Below are 27689 nucleotides of genomic sequence, written 5' to 3' on the forward strand. Positions count from 1 at the left end.
ACCTGATCTAGGAGCTCATGCCGTTTTCTCCGGTTTTCCTGACTCCATGCCCTCCCGGTTATAGTCCCTCATACTGCTGCTGAAACGATTGCTAATTTTTCCTTCAGTCTAGCATACTCAAGCACTACAATTAAGGGGTTCCTCCACCTCAATCCTCTCCCTCTTCAGTTGCTACTTGCCACTTCCACCTGGCCTTCCCACCTTCCCACCGTCTTATGCCAAATCACATTCTTAGACACTTCTGTAGTGAAACAAATCCAGGACACCTTCCCAAGTCACCCCGACTCCACCTGGGTCACTTTTGTTTTCCCTTATCACTCACTGAGTTGCCACGAGGCTGGTGGATTCTAACTGCCGACCTTTTGGTTAGCAGCTCTTAACCACTGTGCCACCAGGGCTCCTGTCACTCATGCAACCAGTTTTTATTTTGATTACTTTTTACTTGCTCTACATTCACATATTATCATCATAAACTTACATATTTGCCTGTTTCCTCACATTAGTTAAGTTCCATGAGGTGAGGGTCCTCACCTCCGACAATTCCATCTCATGAAGCCCTCAGTGACTGAGCCTTTTTATTCTCACTCTAACCATTGATCAATCTGCCTCAAAGGATTGATGTGGTAAGAAACCTGGGTCCATGCTGACTCAGGTGAAGAGTGTAACTTGGGGCATATTTGAGTATAAACCCTCTAAAAGTGATTTGAGACCTACAACTCTATACTTCATAAGCTTTGATCTTTAAATTGTTAAAAATGCACAGAATGGAAGGAAATATAACCAACGTTAGCCACAGTTGTCGCTGGAAGATTGCAGTATGGGTGTTGGGAAGGGCTGGGTGAGGCTGGTGACGGCGGAGAAATTGGTACTGACTCTAATCTTGGGTACTTCCTAAACACTCTAGAATAAACTTGTATTATTTTCATATAAAATACTAAAAAAAGATACACAAGCAAAACTGACATGGAAACTCAGTGATGAAAGTTTTAAAAAATTCAGTGGAAGGTTTATAATTCCATTATGTTAAAATTTTTTGAAAGGCAAGTCCACTCTACTGGAAAAAAAAAAAATCTATTGACACACAATCTTGATGATTACATGTCTCCTTTACTTCCCTCAATACTTAATCCTATGTAAAGTCCTTAGGTGTTGCCAGCCAGTCCTGCGGTTTTAAATACAATGCATATAGTGACTCCCAGGCTTATTCTTTTCCCCTGGTGGTTCAATGGTTACCCAGTTGCTAACTGAAAGGTTGGCAGTTCGAATCCCCCCAGCAGCTCCGCGGGTCAAAGACCTGGTGATCTGCTCCTGCAAAAATGGGGCAGTTCTACTCTGTCACGGGAGTCGCTGTAAGTCAAAATTGACTTGACAGCATCCGACAGCAACACCCTTGAACTCTAATCTATACGCATCTTCCAATTTTATCCTTTACTAGTGTTTCGAAATCTCAGTTAACAGCATCATTATTCTCGCTCAGGCCAAAAACTGGAGCCACCTTTGATTTCTTTCTTCTTCACATTTAATCCATCACTCAGTCCTGTCAGCTTTACCTTGAAGATTGCATTCTGAATTTTGACTTCTCCCTACAACCACCACCTGAGCCAGGTCCCCACAGTCTTTCACCTGGATGACTACAACAGCCTCCTTTATTTTGCCCCACTAATGGTTAAGAACTCAGCTGCTAACCAAAAGGTTGGCAGTTCGAATCTGCCAGCTCCTCCTTGGAAACCCTGTGAGGCAGTTCTACTCTGTCCTATAGGGTGCTGAGTTGGAACCGACTAATGCAATGAGTTTTTTGTCTACTATGTAAAGCAGACCTTGTCACTGTCTTGCTTAGAATCCTCCAATGGTTTTCCACTGGACTCAGTAAAATCTAAACTCTTCACTGTGTTTATAGCCCTAAATAGTCAGGCCTTTGCCACTCTCTACAACCTCATCACTGACCATTCCCACTACTCACTGGACCTCGGTTCTGACTGACATTCTTCCTCAGCATCTATGCTCATCTCTGCTTTGGAGACTCTACTCTCATTAAGAGCATCTAGAAAGCTCTTTTCTTTGATGTTGGGGTTATTTCCTTATCATTCAAGGTCACTGTTCCCCAGTGACTCTATAAAATAATGCCTCCATTATTCTGTCATCATATACTATCTTATTCTTTCTTTTGTTCGTATTTCATTGCTGTCTCACCTACAAGAATGTAATAAACTCTAGAAGGCAGTGACTGTCTTGTATCCCAATGTATATCCATCACTTAAGACGCTGACTGGCACAAAGGTCTTCAGTTAGTATTTGTTGAGTGGCTGGAGTCTATCCAATCAAGTTTCCCTGACATAAACAGTTCCTCCAACTCATCTATACTTTGAAATAGCAACTTATCCCCCCCCCCAAAAAAAAAAACAAAAAACAAAACTCACCGTCTCCCACAAAAACTTCTACCCCAAATCCCTCAGAACATATTACTAGAAGTCTATGTTCTGTATCAGCTATTATAAAAATATGAAACAGAACCCGAACCTCATACATGTATAGTTTTATGTATCAAACAGTATGTCTCCCTTTGAAGACTTTCCTTATCTACTGTCAGCCCTGTTCATTTCACCAAGGTAAAATTGTATGTGTTGGAGTACAGGATAAGTGAACGAACTGGTGTGACTTGCCCTGTATTGACACACTCCCAGAGATGGATGTAGGCCCTGTATCTTCCTTTGGATCCTGACTCCTCATAGCCTCTTTGCCTCTGCCAAAAAAAAAAATTTATAGCTTTTTTGTGCTACAAAAAAATTAGAGATCTAAGACCAATCTCAATAAAACTTACAATATTAGTGTTTAGTGCCAGGGAGCAAAGGAAGCTTCAGGATGAAAATTAAAAGCAACCAGATAAAAATGTCAAATACAAACGCTGTTCACGATGAGTTTTGTCAAACGAAGCTTAGGATTCATGTGCCAGTTTTTGTTTTTACGGTTCCAGCTGTTATAAACCTTCTTAGAGACCAGAAGAACACGGAGAGTTTGAGGACCATCATTATTTGGGTTCAATTTTTGCTACAAAATGTAAATGTAAATACGATTCTTAATAATTGTTTTAAATCTAGCCATTTCTTCTTCAAAAGTTTTGTACTGTTTAGCATGGAGGAAAAAACCTGATGGATGCTTTCTCTGTAAGGTGACTGTATTACAAACAAGACTCTAATAGCAAGACTAAAATTTAGTGCAGACCATCAAATGTGAATGGTACAGGATTCTCCTCAGGTGGACCTCAGAAGAAGGCCTCTAATTTTTCTGATTTTAAATCAGAAGCGATGCTAACGGTATCACTTTAAGGAGTACTAACACTTTATCACTGAGAGAGGGAGAATTACGAATGAAATAATGAGAATGGATACGAATCAGAGGGAACTTTCCTTGGGTTAATTACTTCACTATAAAAATATATCAAAACTTCAAAAGAATTTCCTGATTTATATTAAAATACACTTCAAAAAGACCAAAGAAACACAAATTTAGTTGACAGGCTACAAAGGGATTGAGAAAAAGACGCAGTGAATATAGACTTAGGTGCAATTTCATGCTGGTGATTTTTCTTCCGTAAAATGTAAGCCACTGATATTTTAAGAAATTTTTTAGCCAAAAGTTGCATATTAATATTACACACAAACTAAAACATAAGTGACTTTTAGCAGTGTATACGTGCTTAAATAAACCCAAATATTTACATTTAAAACAATTTCCACTTGATGTACAAAAGTTTTGAAAACATAAATGCATTAATACTTTCTACAAAACTACAGTTAGAACATCAATTTGTTACAAGCATATAAAATATCAAGTGCTTTCTTGGAGTTTCAAGTTACCTCTTTATAATACAATCTTCTTGCATACAGAGCCCTTCTCCAATAATCATTATGGACTGTTTTGTTTTTTCAAGAGGTTTATTTTCCAGGTACATTAGAAGCTCAAGAAAATGAACCCAACAATTATGCAATATAATTTTATGTGGTAACAACTTAATTGCACATAATGCTTTAAAGCAGGTTTGGATGAAGTTCTCAAACACTTTGGTATATGCTCCTCAGGGACTCCTATCAGATTTAACAGGAATCCTAAGTCCCTTCAATCCCCATTCTGCTGTAAAATGGACAAGTCTTTGGTTCAAGTTCTACATTTTGGGCATTTATTAACAATTAAAATGGTCCCCAAACCAACAAACGGTGCTGATGTATTGTTAGTTCGCAAATGTCACTTTACCTGTCTCTGATGCAGTGGGCGGCTACGCACATTCGTCTACTACAACACATCATTGCTAGTTTCAATCTCACTTATAAGCAGAGAAGTCAATAGGTTTAGTCACTGTAACTGTTAATTTTCTCTGTTAAGATCTAAACTGTACAGTAATTTGCAGTAAGTATAGATACTGTTCCACAGTCTATGTGATTAGGATTGGAAAGATGGAGAGGCGTTAAATTTAGAGTTAGCTTTCTCTGGTAAGTCAGTATTAGACTGCATGAACTCTAAGAGGTTATCTGGTGAGCTTATTCAAAAACCCCAAACCATTCCATTTACAGGAGAAATTGTTGCAAATGGATAAAACAGCAGATCTACAAGGAGAACACCAAACATACTTTATTAGCACAGCAAAGCAGCCATAACAAGGCCCAGCAAGCAGAAACATACACCAGCAGTCAAGGGGTTAGTGTTGCATACAAATATAGCTTCTCTTTTTGTAGCCTTGGCGATAGCCACAGGGATGTAAAATAACATTCTGTAGCAGCAGGTAAGGAAACTAGGGAGCACTCACCAGTGGTATGGAGCACTCACCAGTGGTACGGAGCACATCAACAAAAGGACACAGGAACGGGGTCCACCACTTTAGTGCAAAATGTCTAGGACAGAACTGTAAATTCAGTTCAATACTAAGAAGCAAACACTAGAACTTCAACTTGGTATTACTTCCAAAAGAGCTCACTCAAGTAGTATTGCCTACTATTCTAAGTGACAAAAAGGTGCTAAGTAGAGTTATTTACAGATATGATGGTTGTACAGTACCTTTTACATCTGCAATTTAGTTTTCAGATTTTCCATTAAAAATTAACTGCACTGAAATTCTATAAATTATATTTAAGCAGTTCAACTATGAGCGTTTACAACAAAGGGATAAATACTGCCATCCGAATAACTAATTACAGTTTAACGAGAATCTCAACATCACAAACCACTGCAGTTATTATCATCTGACTCATCTGGGCATCTTCCAGTCTCATTTTCCTCCCGGTTCGCAAACACATCAGGGGCATAGGGAAAGATCTACCTTTAAGGAATCAACGACTCAACTGCACATGTCACCTTAAAAACACACACAGGACCAGGTTGCAGCAGCTATTCGAAACGCCTGTTGAAGTCAAAGCACTCACAAAAATCATTAATGCTTCCGATCTTTAAATAAAATTCTACCACTAACTTTTTAAGTCTGAAATGTTAAGAACTACCCTTTAGAAAACCTGGCTTACTGAACAGTACCTTTTGCAGAAGAGAAAAGGAGACTGACTACAAACTCTATCAACACTTAAGTGAACTGCACTATGCCCTTGTGGCCAGAAAATTGCATTTTTTTTTCTTTCTTTTTTTCTCTAAAAGGAAGGCAGTCTTTATTCTTTTGGACTTCTGAAGCTTGATATACAATAACTACAAATATCACTACTTTTGGAAGGTTATAGAAAAATTCTTAGAAAAAATAATTTCAAACATTAGTCACACTGTTGAAATACCATCCAATATTAATAATTTGTTCTTCAGTAAGAAATAGAATTCTTCATAGCAAATGCCCCAGAGTTGCTTCGCTCAATTACGCTGGCCATTAAAAAACAAACCCTTAAGCTAATAGGTAAAACATCTGTGTAGGCCTTACTGAATCCCAGTAGCTCTATCTCGGTTGTTTCAATAGGCACCACGTTTCTCTGAGGCACAGCAGATGGCACCTGACAGACACTAACACTAAGCTTACTACTGTACTAAACCCTAACACTGACACGTGTGCTTGCTCCAGGTGTGCTGCTGGAGGCACCCAGAAGCAGGTCTACTTAACGCCCTCTGGGGACAGGAGAGTTTACTTCGCCTTGACTGGCTCTCGTTCTAACCAGCGAACCCTAACTTTTTGTTTATAATGATACTCTTTTAAAAAATCCTGTAACATGGATGGTAAAGGGAGCCCATCGATTCCATCATACGTAGTGCACCTGCAGATGACGGCACGACAGATATACTGCAGGCTAAAAGGGAAAGTCCTATTCAGTGAGATAGTAAGCAAGGGTTCAAAAAACATGCAAGAACTGGGGTCTTTGTAATGTTCCAGGAGTCCTGTGACAGTGGAGGAGTGAAACACACACGGGTCGTGGGCATCAAAACTAAAGTTGTGATTCCACTGCTCAATTCGGGCGTGCAGGGATCGGTTGTAGCGCCGGAAGCTCACAGAGAAGAGGTAGTCCTCTTGCGCGGAGTCCCTGAGCAAAAATGTGCCTTCGGGTTTCCCTTCGAGAAGGGCTTCTGCTTCGTAGCGGTCCATCACTCCCCAGTAACAGGGATTCCCTGTAATTTGAAGCAAATCGGGCACGAGGCAGTGTATGTAATCAATCTGCGTGTGCACCTTCCAAGCTCCCTGCCTGCTAATGTGGGTGTGGCTGTCACCAGACACCTGCCGTTGCTTTTGCCTACGGGACTGCAAACAGAGCGTGGTTGTGTCCTCTTCAGAGTCACAATTAGCTTGTGGAACTGAAGAACTGTCCCCACTTATTTCAGTCATTCCAGGAGCTAACTTTGGTCCCAGTTTATATAATGGATTAACCTGTGCAGTAGCTTCAAATGTGTGTATTTGTGCATTGGGAGGGGGGTCAACCCCTTCTTCAATACTAAGCCGTCTTCTCTCTCTAAGTCTATCTTCTTCATCTTCTGTAGAAACCAAAGATGGGTCAAATGTATCAAAAAATGTTGAATGCGGGCTTACAGGAGCCGTATGCTGTTTAATTAAATGCCATTTTTGGGCTAAATCTGAGCCAGCGGGAAAAGGGCATTTCTCAAGCATTAATTCAGAAAGATGTATTTTTCTTTTATTTGAAAAGGGTTTTGACTGCTTGTTGTAAGTTCTCATGGGAAAACACAACCCAACAGTATCCTGCAGCCTTTGTCTCAGAGAGCGACTTCCCCCCGTTCTGCTGGCAACGCTGTCCATGTCATGGACAGAGCTTACGCCATATCGCCTCTCTCTCCTTTGAAGTCCACTTCGAGTTCTACCAAACTTTTTATCAGAATCCAAGGAACTCTGGGTCTTTGTAGAACAGGAATGTTTTTTCTTCCCGCCCCACGGAGCATGCCGAGAGTAGGAGTCTCGTCGTGCGAGTCTTGTGCCCGGGGTGGTGACACACGGGTCATTCTCCTTTTCGATGCTTATTTCAACAATCTGAGGGATTTCAGCAGCACAGTTTTGGCTTCTCCTTGAAGGATTCTTTGAAGGGCTTACTGCCAGGTGTAAGGCAACGTTTTCTCTTAAGGGACTGCTCTGCTGCTGAGGAGCTGAGTCTTCTCCACTGGTGTTTTTCTCTTTGACAGACGAACATCTGTTGGAGTTCACGGCCATATTTTCACTACGGCTTCCTCCCTCATGACTGAAGAGATTCTGGCACCTGTATTTGAAGTTATTCCACATTTTCCCCACTTTATCCATTGATTACAAGATCTAAAGACAAAGTGAAAAAAGGAGAAAAAGAAATTAATCAAAGTGGTATATGAAAATAGGACAGTACCCATCCTCTTCTCATGGGGAATCTCAGTGACATTGGTCAAGAGCTCATTTTACGTTGTCCTGCTAAAGTGACGAGGCAAACGTTCTGTCTGGTAACAGGAAAGAGTGGCCCTGCACCATCACTCCAGCTGGTCCTCGCTCTCCACTTCCTTTCAGACAGCATACTCAGAACTCAGGTGAAAGAAACAAACCCTCTCAATTAAATTCTACACTCTTTTCCTCATGCATCAACCTAATTTCATTATCACAGTGATTTCCGTCTTCCTACTTCAGGTAGCTGCAGTATTGCTTCAAGAAGTATAAAGGGAAAATACGATCTGTATTACTGAAATGATCTGTTTCAACTTTTCAAGTTATAATCAGAAAACCACATTCGTGTAACCCATTAAAATTAGTTAAAAAATAATTAAGTTGTAATTTCTCCAATTTCACTTATCTATCCCTCCACCCCCAAATCTAGTAATCTAAAGTTTACAGGTCACTTGTGAAAACTCTGTACCTTCCCTCCCCACCCTACAATGTATCAAATTTCATCTATGGTTTTGAAAAGGCAGAGTAGAAAGGAAGAAGGAGGGAAAAAAAATAATAATAATAAGCTATTTAGGTTTAAGCGGAAAGGTGTCTTTAACCTTCCAAATTCTTAATCCTGGTAGAGTTTAGAAATAATAAAGTACTAGAATAAAAAACCATGATAAAGTAGTAATTGACAAAATACATGCAATCTGGCATCTCTCCTTACTCCTTTTTTAAAATATTAAAGCAGCTTGTGGCACTTTACAAGTAAATTATTGTAAGACTACGTCAACAGGCACACTGTCTCATCTAAGTAACCTGAGAGTCGACATAAAAAGAAACGGAAAAAACTGAAATTTAAAATTCAAACCAGTTTTTTTCACACTATGACAGCAGAAAACTATTATTTAAAGGGTCTCTTTTCTCCATTTTGCTATTTAATAAATATGGCACTTTAAATTTTTTTCACGTTTATTACGGTGGCACAGTGGTTAAGAGCCTGGCTGCTAACCAAAATGTCAGCAGTTAGAATCCACCAGCCAGTCCTTGGAAACCCTACGGGGCAGTTCTACTCTGTTAATATTCAGTGTTTGTATATTGCATGAAATTCACATATGACCATGTGAATATTGTACAGAGCTGATCATTTTTTTCTTTCTTGTATAATCATTTTTTAAAATTGTGCTTTAGATGAAAATTTACAGAGCAAATTAGTTCCTCATTCAAAAATTCATCCACAAATTGTTTTTGTGACATTGGTTGCCATCCCTGCAATGTGTCAGCACTTGCCCTCCTTCCACCCCGGGTTTCCTGTTTCCATTCCATTCCATTCCTTGCCTTCCCGTCTTTGCTTTTGGGCAGGTGTTACCCATTTGGTCTCCTATACTTGACTGATCTAAGCAGCACGTTCCTCACGTGTGCGCTGTTTTACAGGCCTGTCTAAACTGTGGCTGAAAGGTGGACTTAGGAGTGGCTTCCGTTCTGAGTTAGAAGGGTGTCTGGGATCAGTCTCGGGGTTCCTCCAGACTCTGTCAGCCCAGCAACCATTTGTTTTTCCTGAAATAACTGCCTCTTTTTTTGTTTGGTTTTCTCTGTATCCATTGCATTCCTCTCAAATTCTTTAACATAACTGTAGAAGAACTCTCAGTAAGGTCGAACACCGCCTATGCAGTGTTGCCCCACAGCTTCCCTTCACCATTATTCTGGCAATTCTCTTCACCTCTCCTGAAAATGTTCTGTTTTTATCCTCATGTTTTTGATTCTTTGAGAGTAAAGTTCTAGACTGAAAATAATTCACCCTCAGCATTTTGAGGGCATTACTCCAACTGTTTTCTACTTTTCAGGGTGGCTGTTGAGAAGGTCAATACCATTCTAATCCTGAGTTTTCTGTACGTGACCTGCTTTTATTTTATGAAAAGAATCGCAGCAGCTTCTCTTTATCCTTAGTGTGGGCCTCTGTCAATCGCTGAGTTGAGCCCTTCTTCCCTCCTGACAGTCCTTTTCATTAGACATGACGCCTCTTAGATTGAGCTTTTGACTATCTTATCATTTTCTTTCCTAGTTTGCATTTCTTTTCCTTTTCCACTTTCTGGTTGTCTTCTTCAGCTTCACTTTCTATCTTTCTACCGCAGTTACAATTTCTCCTGTCACCATTTTAATTTCTAAGAGTGTTTCCTTGTTCTCTAAATGTTCCTTTTAATAGCATCTTACTCCAGTTTCTTGGATGTAATATCTCATTTCTTCAAGGATACAAATCGTTAAAATGTTTAAAAAGTTGTTTTATCTGCTAATATAAATATTTTTGTCTGATGATCCCTGGCTGTCCATTAGCACTAAAATGCCGATGAGAAGTTCTGTCTGTGTGGGTGAGGCGTGTTAACTGCTTGTGCTGACCCCATGTTACGCCATGTGACAGAACTGCCCCATAGTGTTTCTTAGGCTGAAATCTCTACAGGAGCAGATCACCAGGTCTTTTGTCCCACAGAGAGACTGGTGGGTTAGAACTGCTGACCTTTCAGCCAGCAACCAAGTGCTTTAACCATTGAGCCACCAGGGCTCCTTTTAGCTTTACTAGAACGGCAGAAACTTTGTTTAGCATCATGGCAACATGCAAGTCTCAATGAACAGATGGCTGGTGGCTACAGTTCAGGTGCACTTGGCAGGAGTGTTACGGGGTCTCCCACATGGAAGGTGAGAATCCTACCTCTGAACCATCGCTGTTCTGAGAATAGGGGAAGGGAAATGGTGGGGTCTTAACCTCAACATCCTGATTTTCACGTAGTCCTAGTTTTTTAAAAAGATGTTCCTGTTTCCAAAAGATATCCCAGCTTCAGCTATGACTCGACCTATTAAATTTCTCCAAGCTCTGATCTGTAGTTTTATCCAAATAAAGGCACGACTCTCTTGGTTGACGGAGAGAACATGGGAGTCTGATATCAAAGAGACTTTCAACCAGTACTGTTTTCAGTTCCATACTTTCCCCTTACCTTCTGAGGCAACTGGCTCCTCCAATTTCTGAGCCAGCAGTACTAATTAATTAGCCTGCTTCCTTTCAACATCCCCCTTTGCAGGTACTCTGATCGGCTCTCCCAGTTCTGTTCATTTCTCTATCTGCTTCTACCAAAAAACTGTTAGTCAGTCTGGCCTGCTTCTGTCTCCTATTTGCTTTCTACTTGTGGGTTTGTGTCTTATGCCTTTTTTACTCCTTTTCTTTCAATTTAGTGGGGTTTCAGGAGGGAACAGAGGTAAAACGCTTTTATGTTCAATCTGAAACCTTGAACTGGAAAGTACCGTTTTCATTGTTAAAGAGGGTGTAATAACGGGAAGGAAAAAATGCCAATGGTGATTCACAGAGGAGCCCATGAAAAAACCAGGAAGGCATTTTAACTATCTTCCTACTTACCATGTCAAAGTTTGTGGTTCTTCTGTTCTAAAGTTTATTAGAAATTTGTTCAGGCTAGAGCTGAAATCCTCTGAGATCTAAATTACAACTATTATTTTATGGTTTTATGTAAAGTTACACAGGGCTAAAAAAAATGTTTTTTTTTTCAATTGCATTGATTTTAGAATGAAAGCTCATTATCCATTATAATCTTTCACATTTCTATACATGCATAATTAATTATCCTTAAAACTATCCAAAGCTAACTTCTAAAAAGTCATTCTTTCCCCCAAGGACAATCACAATTTCAAACTGGTTTTATAATGCTATTGTAAGTGAAGTGACTTTTTGTTGAAAAATGATATTTAACAGGATAGGCTATAAATCAGAATTATGGAAAATTAGAGGTCAAATTCCATTACTATGAAAATTTACATACATAAAGAATTAATATAGTCAATGGCCCTCTCAATGCCAAGCAGTATTGATTACAAATTCTTACCAAACAAAATAATTGGAATAGTTCCCAGGAGTTCATTTTAATGGGATTTAACCCATACTTTATTAGAAATAAGTTAAATTCAACAAGTTTTAAGACTATATTGCATGCCATACCAAAAAACCAAACTCACTGCTGTTGAGTCGATTCCGACTCATAGCAACGCCATAGGACAAAGCAGAGCTGCCCCATAAGGTTTCCAAGGAACGGCTGGTGGATTTGAACTGCTGACCTTTTGGTTGGCAGCTGGAGCTCGCTGCAGCTCTTAATCACTGTGCCACCAGGGGGGTTGCCACGGTGCGTAAAAACAGGACAAATTTGACCCAACTCAAATCCCTCCTCTACTGTTCAGGCTATCTTATTTAGCCAGGAGAATACCTTTCCAACACAAAGTCATTCTGCGACAGTAACAAATGCTGGGATACATGCACTGATTAAAGTTTCTGTAACAAACTCAAGCACAGGCAATTTAGGAGATCCAAGTTTTGACGGATATTTTCGTGGCATTTCAGTAATTTTTTGAAAAAGATAATAGAGTGTTTAAGAGTGTTTAATAGTAAGACTGAGCCACAAATCTAGGAACGTATGGTTATCACAGCTATAGCTCTTAAAAGAGTCAACCATTTGGGTTTTTTTTAGATTCTTTTAAAATTATTTATATACTTTACTATGACATAGTCTCTATTATCCAGTGGATGGCTATTTAGCCTTCATACTTTTATTTAATGTTAAGTTGAACCATATAAAACTGTTTTATGGGTAAAAAAAATGGTCGATATTGACTTCATATAATTCAGCCCCAGAATTACACTATGAAAACATAATTAGTGCAGTAATCGATGTACCTGTGCACGCAAAGAAATGTAGAGCCCACTTATCTAACACTCAGATTCTTCTGTTCCTACAGGCTGAGTTATATTTTACTGAGTCACAGTTACGTTTGTTTCCAAATCTGTGTGTGCCATTTTTATTTGTTACTGTATTTATGTGATTTAATTAAATGTTACTTAACCTAATGAAATGCGGGGCAGTGGGGAAGACTAAGGTGAATGAAATATTCAATAAACGTACGATATCTGACAAGAAAATGGTTCAAAACTTTGGAAAAAGCATTGGAAGCATCTACAGGGATTCAGAATACATCAAAAGAGTCTAAATTCTTATTGTACTTAAAAAACTCACTGGAAATCTCAGGTGATACATTATAGGAATGGTTTCTCTAAGACACACAATATGGAACTGCAACCAGTAGACCCATCTCATAGAAAAGGTTTTGGTTCCTTGCAAAAATGGTGCAGTGGGGGAGTCTGATCTCCTCTAACTTCACAAGGGGGCAGGAGAATCAAGATCAACAGCCCTAGGTTGATTCCTATGAGGCAGAGGTCAGACATACTGTCTCTCTCCAATCTTTTTACCATTTCTGACAACAGCCGTCTGTCTCTCCCACGGCACTCTCTACTTCTCTGCTGGGTTCCATAAGTTGTTGCAATGGCCACACAGAACTCACAGACCATAAGCACAGTTATGTTTATTAGGGAAGTAACAGGTTACAATTCAGGATCAGGGACAACTCAGGACACAGTTCTTTAGCCAGGACAGCTTCTTGTGAGTGCCCACAGACAGGCCTCTCCCTGGCCCACGGCCTCTCGGTCCCTTGGGCTTCTTGGGCTGGCCCTGCCTCTGCCCTCTTGGGAAAGTGTTACAAAGCTCTTTAGCTCCGCCAGTAAGTGCCCAGAGGCACCCCACTTCACCAATAAGCCTCAACCTGAAGGCACTCAGCTCTCTCATTCTGTGGGCCAGAAGGCCCAACACACTGTCTTCTGTTAGTCTCCTGCTTCTGCTGCTACCTGTTCTATGCCATGCTTGCCGCTGCTTCTCACTGTCTCGCACCATCTCCGGTGTTACAACTCTCTGTCTCTAGGGTCTAGGAGGTTCTCAGCACAGGGACTCGGGCTCCAGATGACACACTTCACTACCATCTCTTCTTCTTGGTAGTAGTGAGGTCCCCTCTTTTGGCCTCTGGGATGGCTCATTTTAAGGCTAGCAGGATTGAAAACTGATCAATCCCCTAGTTACGGTTCCATACCCCTTATTTGCATAGTTTCACCTCCCACAAGGATGTCACGCACCTTATCTGCATTATTAGCAAGCTGTTCAATCCCCTTGGTGGGCCAGGAGCACCTTATTTGCATAGTCCCACCCAATCATTTGGTAGGAATTACGAGACTGCAGCAAGAAAGGCCATATAAAAGTGATCTACTGTACTGCACTCCATCAAAAGATTGACAAATGAACACAGTTATATGCTTAAAGTTAGGGTAAAATATTTAAGGTATAAAAAAAACTTTTTTTTTTTAATCTCTTGTTACGGCTTCTTGCTTTATTCAACTTTATAAACTACTGCTCCTGACTCAATCAAATGAAAAGCATCTATCGATAACTATTTAATTACAGTTTGTAGTAGTGCCGGGGGGAAACTGCACATAGTCCTAATGATAACAGGAAGACGTGAGATAGTTTGGGAGCTGGTGATCAAAGAAGTCTTCTCTAAAAAGGTGATATTTTTTGGAAAAACTGCCCTGAAGGATGAGTAGGAATGAATCAGAATACTGTTCTACAGGCAGAGGGAAGAGACCTGCACAGGTCCTGAAGCAGGAACGAACATGGCATGAACGGTGGCTGCAGTTAACATAGCGTAAGTGAGTAAGTGAAGAGTGGCCAAGATCAAACTGGAGAGGCAGGGCTCGTAAACCAGGTAAGAGAACAAGAACGGATTTTGGTACTACACTGAAGACTACTGCATGACTCCAACAGCTCAGCTAGGGTAGTGATAGTGGAGATGGATATGAGGTGTTTAAAAGTCAACATCTACAGGGCTGATGACTGATTGGAAACAGGGAATGAGGAAGAGGGAGGTGTAAAAAACGTCTGGCTTGGACTTATGGTGGATGAAGACGCTATTTCAGAGATAGGAAATACAAGAGAAAGAGCACTTCTGGCAAGTGGAGAGTTGAAGAGAGTTAATAAATTTAGAAGATGCTGTGGTTGTATCTGTCATTAAGATAACTAAGGGAAGGTTCATCAGTCTACTAGTGTATGTTCATATAATGGAATGCTATAAATGAACTATAGCTATTTGCATCAATACACATAAATCTCAAAAAATTTAATGCTTAGAGAAAAAATGATACAGATGAATACATAGATTATGAATCAATTTATCTTTGAAAAAGGCAAACCTAAAAATATATTGTTTAGGTACACACACATATATAATTTAAAAAACCAAGGAAAGTCAGGATAATGGTTACCTTAGGGAAGGGGTGGGACGATAATGAATCAAGGAGAGACACTCAGAAGGCTTCTAAAACACTGGTAATTTGCTATTTCTTAGCCTGGGTAAAGGGAATGTGACTATTTGTTCATTAACTATTCTTTAGACTGTACTGAAATTCTATACACATTTTCCTGTACATGATACATTGGATAATAAAAATTTTAAAATTATACAGGCCACATTTTCATCTCAAAAGGAATTAATAACCGAAGACTCAACAAACAAAAAAAATACTAAAAAATAGAAAACTCTTTTAACTGTTAGGTGAAAGACGATTTCAAAACTGCAAGTTATAGATTACTTAGGAAATAATTTATCAGTAATATTTTGCGGATATTTTTCTGCATGGTAATTTGGCAGTAATTTATCAAAATGTTCTTATTCTCTATCTGGGAAGTTACATATTCAAGTCCAGGCATTTAACCTAAAGCAGGCAATGTCTAAACAAAACAAAACAAAACCCCAAAGTTCCATGCCCAAATGAATTTGGAAAAACCTGAACTAAACAGGTTTTTTTAATGTAGTGCAAGAGTTAGCAAACTTTTTCTATAAACAGCGAGGTACTACATAAATATTTCAGGCTTTGTGGGCCACATTGTCTCCGTCACAACTACTCAGTTATGCCACTAGAGCCTGACAGGAACCAGAGACAATACGTAAATGGATGAGAGTGGTTGGGTGTCAATAAAACTTCACTACAGCCAGTTAAATTTAAATTTCATATAATTTTCATGTGTCACCAAATAGTCTTCTTCTGACTTTTTTCAACCATTTAAATATGTAAATACCATTCTTAGCTTGGCGGCTGTACAAGAGATAGTAGGCCAGATCTGGGCTGTAGTTTGCCAACCCCTGCTAGAGTACATCACTAAGCCTTTAATATTCACCAACGGTGCAGGCAACACTATTCTAAGAAGATAATCTCAAGGACGTAAAGATAAAGGCATATGGATGGTAGCTGGACTATTACTTTATAAAAGTGAAAAAAGTAGATGCTTTTTTGGTAAAAATGAAACATATACATATTATAGAATTAAAACACTACATAAACATACACAGACAAATCTAAACCTGACTTGAAACCCGTCACTCAGAGATATACACTGTTGATATTCTGATGGAAGTGACATGACGGCAACTAACAACATGCTGATAAACACCTTTCCATACTTTTTCTTTTATGCAATAAGGTGTACACAATCTTCTCTTATAATTAAAAGAAAAAATCGCCTTTGTGTCCGTGGCTTTATTTCTCGCTTCTTGTAAAGTGTATTTTTCTCTTTTTTTTAGTTAGCTGTGTCAGAGACAGGATCAGACTACTAAAAGAGAACCACCTCTGGCAGCCATATTTTAAAAAATTGATAATAAAACAGACAAAGCTCTGGAAAGCTTAATCATGAAAAAAGAGACTACCTACTACTGACGGGGTGGTGGCTGTGATGAGTTTCTGTTAGTGAGAGCTAGCCACATGCCAGACACCCACAGGTAGGTATCCTTCTTCCCCAGCAATCCTCTGAGTAATAATTATCTCCATTCTATTGATGTAGAAACTAATATGACCGAGAGATTAACGACCTGGCCTGAAGTTTCTTCTATTGTTACTAACCTTCTCAGACTGTCACCCTTGAACCCATTTGGGATGTGTTTATTAGCCACTCTTAAGTTTGAGGAGTTTCATTAACAAGTTCTTTAAAACCTAAAAGAGTGCACCATTTTTTTCTTTTTTCAACTACTGCAGATCAGGTGAAGGACAAAACACTTCTCAAATTATTGTGTAAAGCCAGCATAACTCTGATGGTAAAAGTGGACAAAGGCAGCACAAACACTCAAAACTACTGGCCTGTTCGATTTGAATTGTAACTGAACAGAACTCTGACCAAAAGAATGCAGAGTTAGGGAACAATCACAGGCCTACTGTGAAAGTTTTGGTGTCTCTACTCCATGTCTATCGACTATGAAAGTCCTAAGGGTGTTATGGTACTGTGGTAAATAATGGATCTATGTGACTAAGTTCTGCTTTTCTAGAGAACTACTTTTAACCATACGGTCAGTCACGAATGTGTTTGTAACCATATGCATAATCAAAGAGTGAAGTTCAGGAAGTTCTTATATTCCTCTCTACAGATTGAGAAAAACATAGTAGCTCTTTAAAAAAAGGAAGAAAGAGGACATAAAATCAAACTGAAAAGTCCCAGTATGATATAATACACTACTCCCCAACACTTCAATGAATGGTCTGTTTAAGAGCAATTTCTTCTTCTAATAAAGAACAAGTATCTCAATTTTGCATCTCCCTTTCTTAAAATTCACCCACACAATTCTAACTCACAGTACCACATAGCAGGGCTCCAGGACCAGTCAAAATCCCGCCCTCAGGCTCAAACCCCAAGGAGAGACACCATACGTGCTTTGCTTAGGGCAGAATGAAAAGGGCAAAGCAGATGGTCAAAGGCTCTAGGGTTTGAATTCCAGCTTTACCACTGGCGACTGTCACTACCTTATGTATAGAATCTGCTGAATCACAAACTTCTATGCTATTTCCTAGGAAACACTGTGGGAATTTCAGTGTCCCTAAGCACTGGGAGCTACACAGCTCATCTACGGCACAAACTAAGCATAGCTAATCCGTGCAGTACTGGCCAAGGCCCAAGAACTTAGCCCTTATTTTTTTCTTCTTCAAAATTCCTTCTTCATCTGTCGAACACTGCCTCAATTTAGAATTTACCCTACAGATACTACATACTAGGAAAGCATAAAATCCTAATAAGTTCTGCTTCATTTTCTACGAAGAAAGTGTCTTATGTAACGTACTAACAAACACACCATTCACTGAGACGTTTCTCATCCGGCCAGCGTTCCTGGCTGATGGTAGCGTATCACAGAGGACAGACGCTTGAGATTCAAAGGAACCTAAAGCCAAATTCAAGCACTGTCACTCACTAGCGGTGTGAAATCTAAGTCTCCGGTCTTTCCCTCTAAAAATAGGAACAACTCTTTCTCTTTTGCAAGTGTTTTTCAGAGGAATACAGGACACGAGGTAAGTACAGCGGAGCATGTGACAACCAGGTGCTGCTGAGTCAACCCGTACCTGGTGACCCCATGTGTGACAGCAGAAGTGCACTCCACAGGGTTTTCAATCGCTGATTTTTCAGATTTAGACTGCCAGGCCTTTCTTCTGCGGCATCTCTGGGTGGGCCTGAACGTCGAACCTTTTGGTTAGCAGTCAAGCGCGTTAACTGCACCACCCAGCGAGCCTGAGCACATAATAAAAAAAAACAAACCCATTGCCGTCGAGCTGATTACAACTCATAACTACCCTACAGGGCAGAGCAGAACTGCTCCACAGGATTTCCAGAGAGTGGCCGGTGGATTTGAACTGCCAACCTCTGGTGAGCAGCTGCAGATCTTAACCACTGTGCCACCAGGGCTCCTGAGAATATAACAGGGGCTCAAAAACAGTGGTTTCTATTATACAACCAACCCAAGACAAGAAAAGATACATGTTGGTGACAGAGCAAGAACCAAGGTTATTTTACGTGTAGGAAGGGATTATCGGTGAGCCGTTGTTAGTTGCCACCGAGTCAGCTCCAACTCATGGCGGTCCCACGTACAATATAACAAAACATTGCCTGGTCTGTGCCATCTCCATGATTGCTGGTATGCTCAAGCCTGCTGTCGTAGCCATGGTGTATTTTGAGTGCCTTCTAATCTAGGGAGTGCATTCATCTTCCAGCACTACACTGGACAACAGTCTGTTGTGATCTGTAGGGTTTTCATTGGCTAGCCTGTCTTAGTCTGGAAGCTCCACTGAAACCCATCCATCACAAGGGACCCTACTGGTATTTGAAATACCGGTGGCATGCCTTCCAGCATCACAGCAACACGCAAGCCACTACAGTACAACAGATTGATAGATGGGTGGTGGACTGCTGAGTTTGTCTTGCCTCTATCTCCCACCTCCAGGAAGGTTACTTCAGTTAGGCAAACCAAACAATCTTACTAAGCAGAGTGGAAACCCTGGTGGCATAGTGGTTAAGTGCTATGGCTGCTAACCAGAGGGTCAGCAGTTCGAATCTGCCAGGGGCCCCTTGGAAACTCTATGGGGCAGTTCTACTGTCCTATAGGGTCGCTATGAGTCGGGATCGACTTGAGGGAACTGGGATTTTTTTTTTTTTGCGGGGGGGGGGGGACTAGTATTGCTGGGACAAAGCCTTTTGGGTCAATTCAGCACTGCCCCCTACAGATCATGCTTCCTAGAGCACAGGGCATCAAAATCACCCACAAATTTCCCTTTATACCAAAAGGCAGTTAAAAAATAAAAGAGTGAATGAACAACAACAAAAAAAAAACAACCAAGCAAAAGAGCTCTGGGTTGAGGAACCTGGTGGATCAGTCACTACATTGCCCAGCCTTAACCCAGAAAGAGAGTCTCTGATGTGGGCAAGTGCTTCACAGTGAGCTGACCATGATCCTGCTAGTAATTTACAAAGAATACTCTGTTACCAACGGTAAGGAGACACTTGTGATCTGGACCATTTCCTTCTCTAGGAAGGACACCATTTATAACCCCAGCAGATTAAACACCATTTATAACCCCAGCAGATTAAACAAAGTATCATAAGAAATACAAAGACTCTAAGGACTAAAACTGTAGAATTTTTTTATAACAACGCTTTCCTTTCGCTCTTCCTGTAAGAGTAACGCTTAGAATACATTTATCATCCTTTTACACACTTACTGATACCACTCTTCTATGCCAAATTTTAGGCCTGAAGAAAACTAACGGGCTTCAAATAATTTTGATAGCTCATAATGAAACCAACCAAAACTAAAAAAAAAAAAAATCAAACCCCATCGCAGTTGGGTTGATTCCAATTCATAACTCATTGCTGTAGAGTCGGTTCCAACTCACAGCGACCCTACAGGACAGAGAAGAAGAACTGCCCTACCATAGGGCTCCCAAGGAGCAGCTGGTGCTAACCTTTTGGTTAGCAGCTAAACTCTTCAACTACTGTGCCACCAGGGCTCCTCCGACTCATAGCGACCCTACAGGACAGAGAACTGCCCCGTAGCATTTCCAAGGCTGTAAATCTTTACAGAAGCAGACTGCCACTTCTTTCTCCCACAGAGCAGCTGGTGGGTTTGAACCATCAACCTTTTATATAGCAGCTGAGTGCTTAGTCACTGCACCACTGGGGCTCCTTTAAAGAAACCAAGAAATAAAGAAATCAGGACAAATAGTTTCCCTTTTTTGGATCCAGCCTCTCCATCACTGTAACAAAAAAAGAAAATGTACCCATCTCAAAATTATTCTTTAGAAAGGTATCTGGGAAGGGCACTGGGAGAGGTAAACAGCGAGGAAGAACACACTTTCACCATTTAAGAAAAGCAATGTCAAGGGAGGCATGCTGCCCCAAATTGTAGACTAAGAATTCTGAGTAACACACCCTGGGATTGTGTGTTACATATTATCATATAATACATAATTTTATTTTAAAAATAGGACAATCATGTAAACATCTTTAGCTTAAGAGACCTGCAATAAAATCTCACCTACCAAAAGCTGGGAAACCAGTACACTGAACAATAAAAATACGTTCATTTTAATATTGAGCACCCACGTGTGGAAGGCATTACGACAAAGTCCAAGCTTTCAGAAGAGAATGCTTTAAGTCCTTGCGCTACTCCTATTTACTCTAAGTTGACCCACAATTTGAGCCAACTTTATTCTCTGGACACCAAGTGCACAGCTGCCTGCTGTGGCTGTGTGCCATCAGGTCCGTTCCGACGCACAGCAACCTGACAGGGCAGAGCAGAACGGCCCCAAAGGGTTTTCTAGGCTGTAGTCTTCATGGGAGTAGATCATCAGGTCTTTTCTCCCATGGAGTGGCTAGTGGGTTTGAACCACCAACCTTTCAGTGAGCAGCCAAGCTCTTAACCATGGCAGCACCAGGGCTCCTTGCACAGCAGCTCAGATACTGCAAATCAGAAAGCGGGTGGGGCTGAGGAGAGAAGAGCAGTCCTGTGTTCAAGTCCACTGACCAGAGCAAGAGAGAAGACCAAAAAAAGCCCTAAAGATCATAATTTCTGGGGTCATAAATTACATGGATATATATTTTAAGACAGAAAAAAAGGCAAACAAATAGAGATAAAAACAGATTTAAAGGATAAGAGACCATTATGAACAACTTCAAGCCAACAAACTAAAACAACTTAGAAGAAACGGCTTCAATTTTTAGAAAAATATAAATTACCAAAACTGACTCAAGAAGAGATTAAAAAATCAATAGCTTGTAATCTTTAAAGACTTTGCATCAGTAATTACACAAACTTTGCACAAGGAAAACAGCAATCTAAGCATGTGTCCTAGGCAGGAGGAGCTATTCTAACAACTTTGATGTCCAATCACTCGTGGCCAGAGCAAGAAGTTAGGGTCAAAAGAGAAGCGACCACCAGTAAAATAAGTCAAGAAAAAGAAATAAAGGCATATGAATTGGAAAGGAAGAAATAAAACCGCTCATTTGCAGCTTATATGACTGTCCACATAGAGATCCTAAGGAATCTGCAAAAAAACCCAACTCCTAGAATTAATAAGCAAGTTTAGCCAAGTCACAGGATACAAGACCAGCACAAAAAGCAATCCCATGTCCAGATACTAACAGCAAATGTGTGGAAACCACAATTACAGAAGATAAAACACAGACCATGACTTTAAAAGGCAAGGAAACAGCTGTCGGGGTATTTCTTTCAAACTATTCCTTTAGCCAGAGTCCTAAGTTCTTCTACCCGCTCCAGAAGGATGAAGCTCGGAGGTGACTTCCAACAGCCTAGAGTTACAACAGCCTTCGTCCTGGCCCGAGGGCCTGGTGAGGTGCAGCGCGTGAGCAGCCCACAGACCACTTCCGCAGCCTGCCAGGTCCGTCCCCGCCTCTCCATCCCCACGGCCCCTCCCCCAGGCTCGGTGTTCAGCACCTTTTGCCCAGATTAATTGTGACAGCAGCCGAACAGTCTGCCGTCCTCCACGCACTGTCCTCTCTGTAAGACCTGTAATATCGATTCCAGGGTTTCGAGCTTCAAAGAAAAAGTCAAGGAGCTCTGTATGCCAGGGCCAGAGGTCCCCACTTCAAGGACTGCACACAAAGGCAGCAACCAAAACAACAATTACAGTGAGGAATATAAAAAAACAAGTTATAAGTAAGGTATATAAAGACAATATAGCTGAAATTGTATCATCTGAAGATGATGGTGACCAACTGGTTGTTTTTATGTGTACAAAGAATCTTTCTCTAAAAAGAAGAATTCAGACTGGTCAGGTCACTCTTTAATCCTTCTTAAGACTAAAACAAAGAAACTCTCAGGAAAAAAAAATTAAGTGGTTAAAAACGTAAATAAACAACCAAAAGAGATTTGTGAGGAATCTTTCAGGGGAGATGTTAAGGAGGGTAAGCAACCTTCTGTCTCTAGCCAGGCCAGGTACTCCGTCCTCTGCAAGAAGTGAATTAGCTAACCTCAAAGACCTGCCATTTCTTTATATTAGAATTTAAAACACAAGCCTAGCGCTCCACAGACAGACTCAAGTTATTTAAGGTCTAGCAGCAGCACAGAAGCTACAACTCTGTTTCCGATCGTACTTCTCTCCAACTACCTGAACAGCCTCGTGTTTTCTAAATAGTCATGTTTCTGATCCGGTGCAACTTTAATGCTGAATTCAAACACGACAGGTTTAGTGCCTGCTGCAGAAATACTTAATATAAGCAACGTTGTTCTGTCAACTTAAGCTTTCTGCTCCCTGCCCTCCCCTCAGAAACTTCCTACCCAGTTTTAAGGTATAGTTATCTCCCACAAACACAGCTTAAAACCGACTTCCCTTACAGGGAAGACAAGGAAGTTCAAATAATTCTCAATATACTGTGATAATGAAGGAGGTGGTGCTTCATAAAAACCAAAAAATTCTTAGACATTCTGCCAGATCTGACATGAGGTTAAACCCAAAACCCAGTGCCGTCGGGTCGATTTCGACTCACAGCGACCCTACAGACAGAGCAGAACTGCCCCATAGAGTTTCCGAGGAGCGTCTGGGTTAAGATTTATTATTTACTAAAATGGCTTATGTTACAACTGTTTGAAGTGTAGCAAGTAAAAAGGGTTTGTCACTGCTTGCAGGTAACCCACTTACATGGAGTAATTCTCCATCTTGTCAAAAAACAAATACGACTTTAATTTTCACAATAAAAATACCAAATTTTCAGTTAAACACTTGGACTCAATAATTGCCATTTTTCAGGTACTAACTAGAAACCACAAATACACATAAATCAAAATCCAGTAAAAAAAACCTTAATTATTGTCTTGAAAGGGCTGAAGTTTAAGGAACATCTAACTACCCACCAAGACTCTCTACGTCTACCCTTTACCAAATCAGTTCATCAGAAAGATACAAAGTTGGTCTGTATTGTTTTGAATCCCTATGGAAATACTTTATCAGAATGACAACTTAATATTATGCCATCAACTTTTATTAAGAGTTCGTTAAAAAAACGGTCTTGGGTTATTCCACGTTCTATAAAAATGCTATGAATGATCTCATCCCTCACATAAAGATTTACACAGAAAATTCATCTTTGACTTTCCTGCCAACTCCTCTCTTAAAAAACTGATGGCATTCCTTTAAGCAGGCAATGAGAAAAACAACCCATTGTGTTCCTTCTCTCTCTGCCATTGCTAACAGGAACCCAAATGGGAAGGCCTTAATTTAAATTTCTGATATACTCTGAGATGCGTCCCCCCGCTCCCAGTTTTACAGCTCTTGATCAATTGTCATTAAGCTGAATGTCCCAGTATAGGTTTATTGTCAATCATCACAATGTTTTTTTCTTTTTGGAAGTAGACAGAAATAAAAATAAAGTTAAGGTCAACTTTTCCGAAACTAGAAAACTCCACACTTCCACGTCTAAAATTCAGTGATCTCAAATGGTCCTCTAAGAGGAAAATAGGTAAGAATTTCAGTGGAGTATAAAATCAGATAAAACTACCACAAAAGGTTGGCGGTTTGAATGCACCCAGAGGGGCCTTGAAAGTAAGGCCCGGTGATCTGCTTCCCAAAGGTGACAGCCTTGAAAATCCTATCGAGCAGTTTCTACTCCGCACACATGGAGTTGCCGAGAGCAGGAATCGGCTCGACGGCAACTAACACCGACATGACTTCTCAAAGAAAAGGTGGGCAGGTCTATTTAAGCAAATCATAGAGGGGAAAAAACACACACACAAAAGGAAATGTTCAAAAGACTTAATGACATAAAACTGGGAACTTCTGAAGGTCCACAAATATAAACAAAGGGCCAGTGACAAGTGGGGTAAAACGTATCAACACACGACTAAGTGTGAATATACTGAACAACTCTAACAGAAAATGGGCAAAGGAGATGTCCAGGAAAAATAAAAATCAGACGTATACTTGGCCAATAAAGAGATGAAAAATGGTCATTCTTGGAATTCATCAAAAACATACTAATTAAAATGTGATAAAATTTTCACTTATCAACTTGGCAAAGCTTGCTTTTCTTTCTTTTACACTTTAATGGTACTATCTAGCATGGATATTGAGAAATTAGTATTTTCACAGACCATAAATCAGCATGCCATCTCAAGAAGAAAATTTTACAACATGTATGAAAGCTTTAAAAATATGCATACCTGTTGACCCAGGGTTTCACAACTAGAAATTTACTCCAAGAAAACAATCTGATAACAACACAAGATTTATATACAAAAGATATTCATCATAGCATTAGTTACATTCGTGAAAAACTGGCAACAACCACGTTGTTGAGTTATGTCATAGACAACTGGTAAACTGTGGTATGTTCATGTCATGAAATACTAGAAGGATATTAACAACACGTTTCTGGCTAAAAATGTTCATGATACTAAATGAAAAATGGTTATAAAATCGTTGCCCAAGTGTGCCTCAAGGAAATTGGACCTGGGAGCCTGGTTTGACTCCAAGGCTGCCCCAGGGAACAGAGCAGCAGGAACCTGTGGGCCCTCATCCTACCGCTCCACCGTTAATGCCACGCAGCAACTCCCTGAGTATCGGCTCTCGGGGACGGCCTCCAGCCACCAGCTGGTCTCTCTGCCCCAGGGAACAGAGCAGCAGGAACCTGTGGGCCCTCATCCTGCCGCTCCACCATTAATGCCACGCAGCAACTCCCTGAGTTTCAGCTTATGGGGATGGCCTCCAGCCACCAGCTGGTCTCTCTGCTCCAGTACTCTGTAGCCTTTTTCTGCATCATAGCTTCGACTTTCTCACACCTTCAGCTAACCCCTGATGTGTATCACAGGTACCGCTTACCTCTTTCTCTCGGCCTTTCAAATTCTGCTTCCACTGCTTAACCGTCACATTTCTGTCTTTATGAGTTTTCTCCCTCATCATGCGTATCTTTATAGTAACCACCATGCCGTCATACTTGTCTATCCTAGTTGCTGATTCAGACCCACGGTGACCACATGTATGTCAGGGTAGATGTGTGCTCCCAAGAGTTTTCAAAGGATGATTTTTTGGAAGTTAGACTGCCAGGCCTTTCTTCCAAGGCATCTCTGGGTGGACTTGAGCATCCAGACGTAAAATGAAAAGCAAGAATACTAGCCAATTAAGTCTTGGGACAACCTGATTTAACTCGATCCCACCTGGACAGAATTTCTTGTTGGAGGGGGCTGGCCAGTAGCTGGGCGAGGACTAGTTTCTTTGATTTGGGTACCCATTCCAGTTCACTCACCTATGGTCAAGATACGATCACCCATAATACAGAGCACAGCTGCCATAGTTCACTCCTTTGACAAATGTTTCCCTCAGGCATGGAAATAACAGGAGCTCAAACTGGTGTGACAATATATAATAAAGAGATTTAAATACTTTAAATCTCTTATTGCTGGAATAAGACTAAAGAGATATTATTAAATCCTTTAGTCTTATTACAGCATTTTATAAATTGTGTTCCCCGGAATTCTAGTACGCTACAAGATATTAAGAGGTATTCTACAAATAGTGATTTCATGTTGAAATAAGTTAATGCTTTACATAAGATTTTTATGAGTGCTGGGTATTGTCAAAAATAAAATTTCCACAAGATTAAATTCGTGTACAAACTCATAAGCTTTATTCGCAATTTATGAATTGGCGGGGCATCTGGTCTGGAAGTCAGACAAGAGCTCCAAAGGACATGTGAAGAGGCCACAGTTATACAGGCAAAGTGGTGTGAGAATGAGGAAGTTAACAACAGTCAAAAAGTGATTGGTTAGTTCAAAGTTCCTTTCCTTATACAGCACACCAGGAACTTTCTTAGCCAGGTCCTATCACAGCAGAGCTAAGGCGGCAAGCGAGGACTGGTTGACTTAGGTTTTGGCTCCTGGGAAGGTCAGGCATTAATGGGAAACGGTAACTAGCTGGGTTTTGGTTTGCTGATGTGGGGTTTAGCACAAGTGACCCTATCTTGGGCCTAGAATAGTCAGATTAACAGTATATTAATGAGCACTGTGAGTCTCTGAGAGAGGATATCCTCCTGGGCAGTTATTTTCCAAACTTATTTGATCCTGGCAACCTTGTTAAGACTCACAGGACATGAATGCTCTGTGGATCAGTTTGGAAAATGCTGTCAGATAGTGTTGCAACTTTCCCCACATCCAGAATCCACCATGATATTAGTTTCTAGAAGCAGAGACTTGTTCTGTGCCATGTTTGGTATATATTAGATGCTGAGAATATGAATATTTGAGGAACTAAGTCATTAACATGGAGCCTGAGGGAAAAACAGGAAACAGACAACTGAGTGGGAAAAATAAAACCAAGAGGTATACCATTTCTGGTAATAAGAGATTAGGATTTCCAGACAAACCCTCCTGCTGAAAACAACTATTCCCAATTTAAACAACAAAAACAAAAAACACCCTGAAGATAAATGCCTGACAAGTGGCTAGACAACTGCTAAAGGAAATTTTAGGGGCAAGTGGGAACCCAGAGAGGTAATGGCAACCCCCCAAAGACACACTGGGCCTGGTAGCAGTTGCAGATAGATCTCAGCCAATTAGGTCTTAGGTTTCACAGTGGCCTCAGAGCATGAGGGGGACAAATGCCAGGGCACAGGCCCCTCAAAAGGTGGAGAGTCCAAGGGAACTCCTTCCCCACATTAAAGTGGGACCCCAAAGGGCTACAACTTCAAGGTAATGAAACCTAAACCCCAATCCACCCCCCCAGGAAACTGTAGGAGAGGTTGTTTTAGCTCATGGGGGAAAACGGCAGGGAGTGCTTCCAGGAAATGTGTCCCTAAGAGGCCTGACTAGCCTGTGTAGAGATCTGCAGTGTTGGTTTGCACGGATTTGATAAGCCAGGGAACGTGAAACAGCAAAATTCTTTCAAAATATTCCTGGGCTAGTGATACCTGAAGACAACAAGCAGAAGAAAACCTAAACCTTCTCTGAAAGAAGACCCCTTCATTCTAGGCCTCGAAGAATATGCACAAGTAATTTTAAGGACAATAAGCAGTATACACAGTCACATATCGCGTTGTGTAAATCTGCTGCAAAGAGCCTTCTTAAAACATTGAGAAGCAAAGACTTGGCGCACCTGACCCAAGCTATGGTATTTTCAATGGTATCATATGCATGTGAAAGC

The 27689-nt window shown here is 40.6% G+C and overlaps 1 protein-coding gene across 8 annotated transcripts in view; it reads right to left on the reverse strand.

Moving 5' to 3' along the window:
• Positions 1-2844: 2844 nt before the first annotated feature.
• The window catches only part of SOCS5 (suppressor of cytokine signaling 5), a 106327-nt gene continuing 81482 nt past the window's right edge, over positions 2845-27689 (reverse strand). For 6 of the 8 annotated variants that reach the window (XM_049870240.1, XM_049870235.1, XM_049870236.1 and 3 more), the window contains exon 2: positions 2845-7726. In XM_049870240.1, coding sequence (XP_049726197.1) covers positions 6104-7714 — 1611 coding nt within the window. In that variant the 5' untranslated portion in view covers positions 7715-7726 and the 3' untranslated portion in view covers positions 2845-6103. Of the gene's footprint in view, positions 7727-18110; positions 20506-27689 lie in introns of those variants that run through there. The other 2 variants (XM_049870234.1, XM_049870232.1) reach the window with 2 other exon arrangements.

Source organism: Elephas maximus, chromosome 26 (assembly GCF_024166365.1).
Source record: "Elephas maximus indicus isolate mEleMax1 chromosome 26, mEleMax1 primary haplotype, whole genome shotgun sequence".
Taxonomy (NCBI): domain Eukaryota; kingdom Metazoa; phylum Chordata; class Mammalia; order Proboscidea; family Elephantidae; genus Elephas; species Elephas maximus.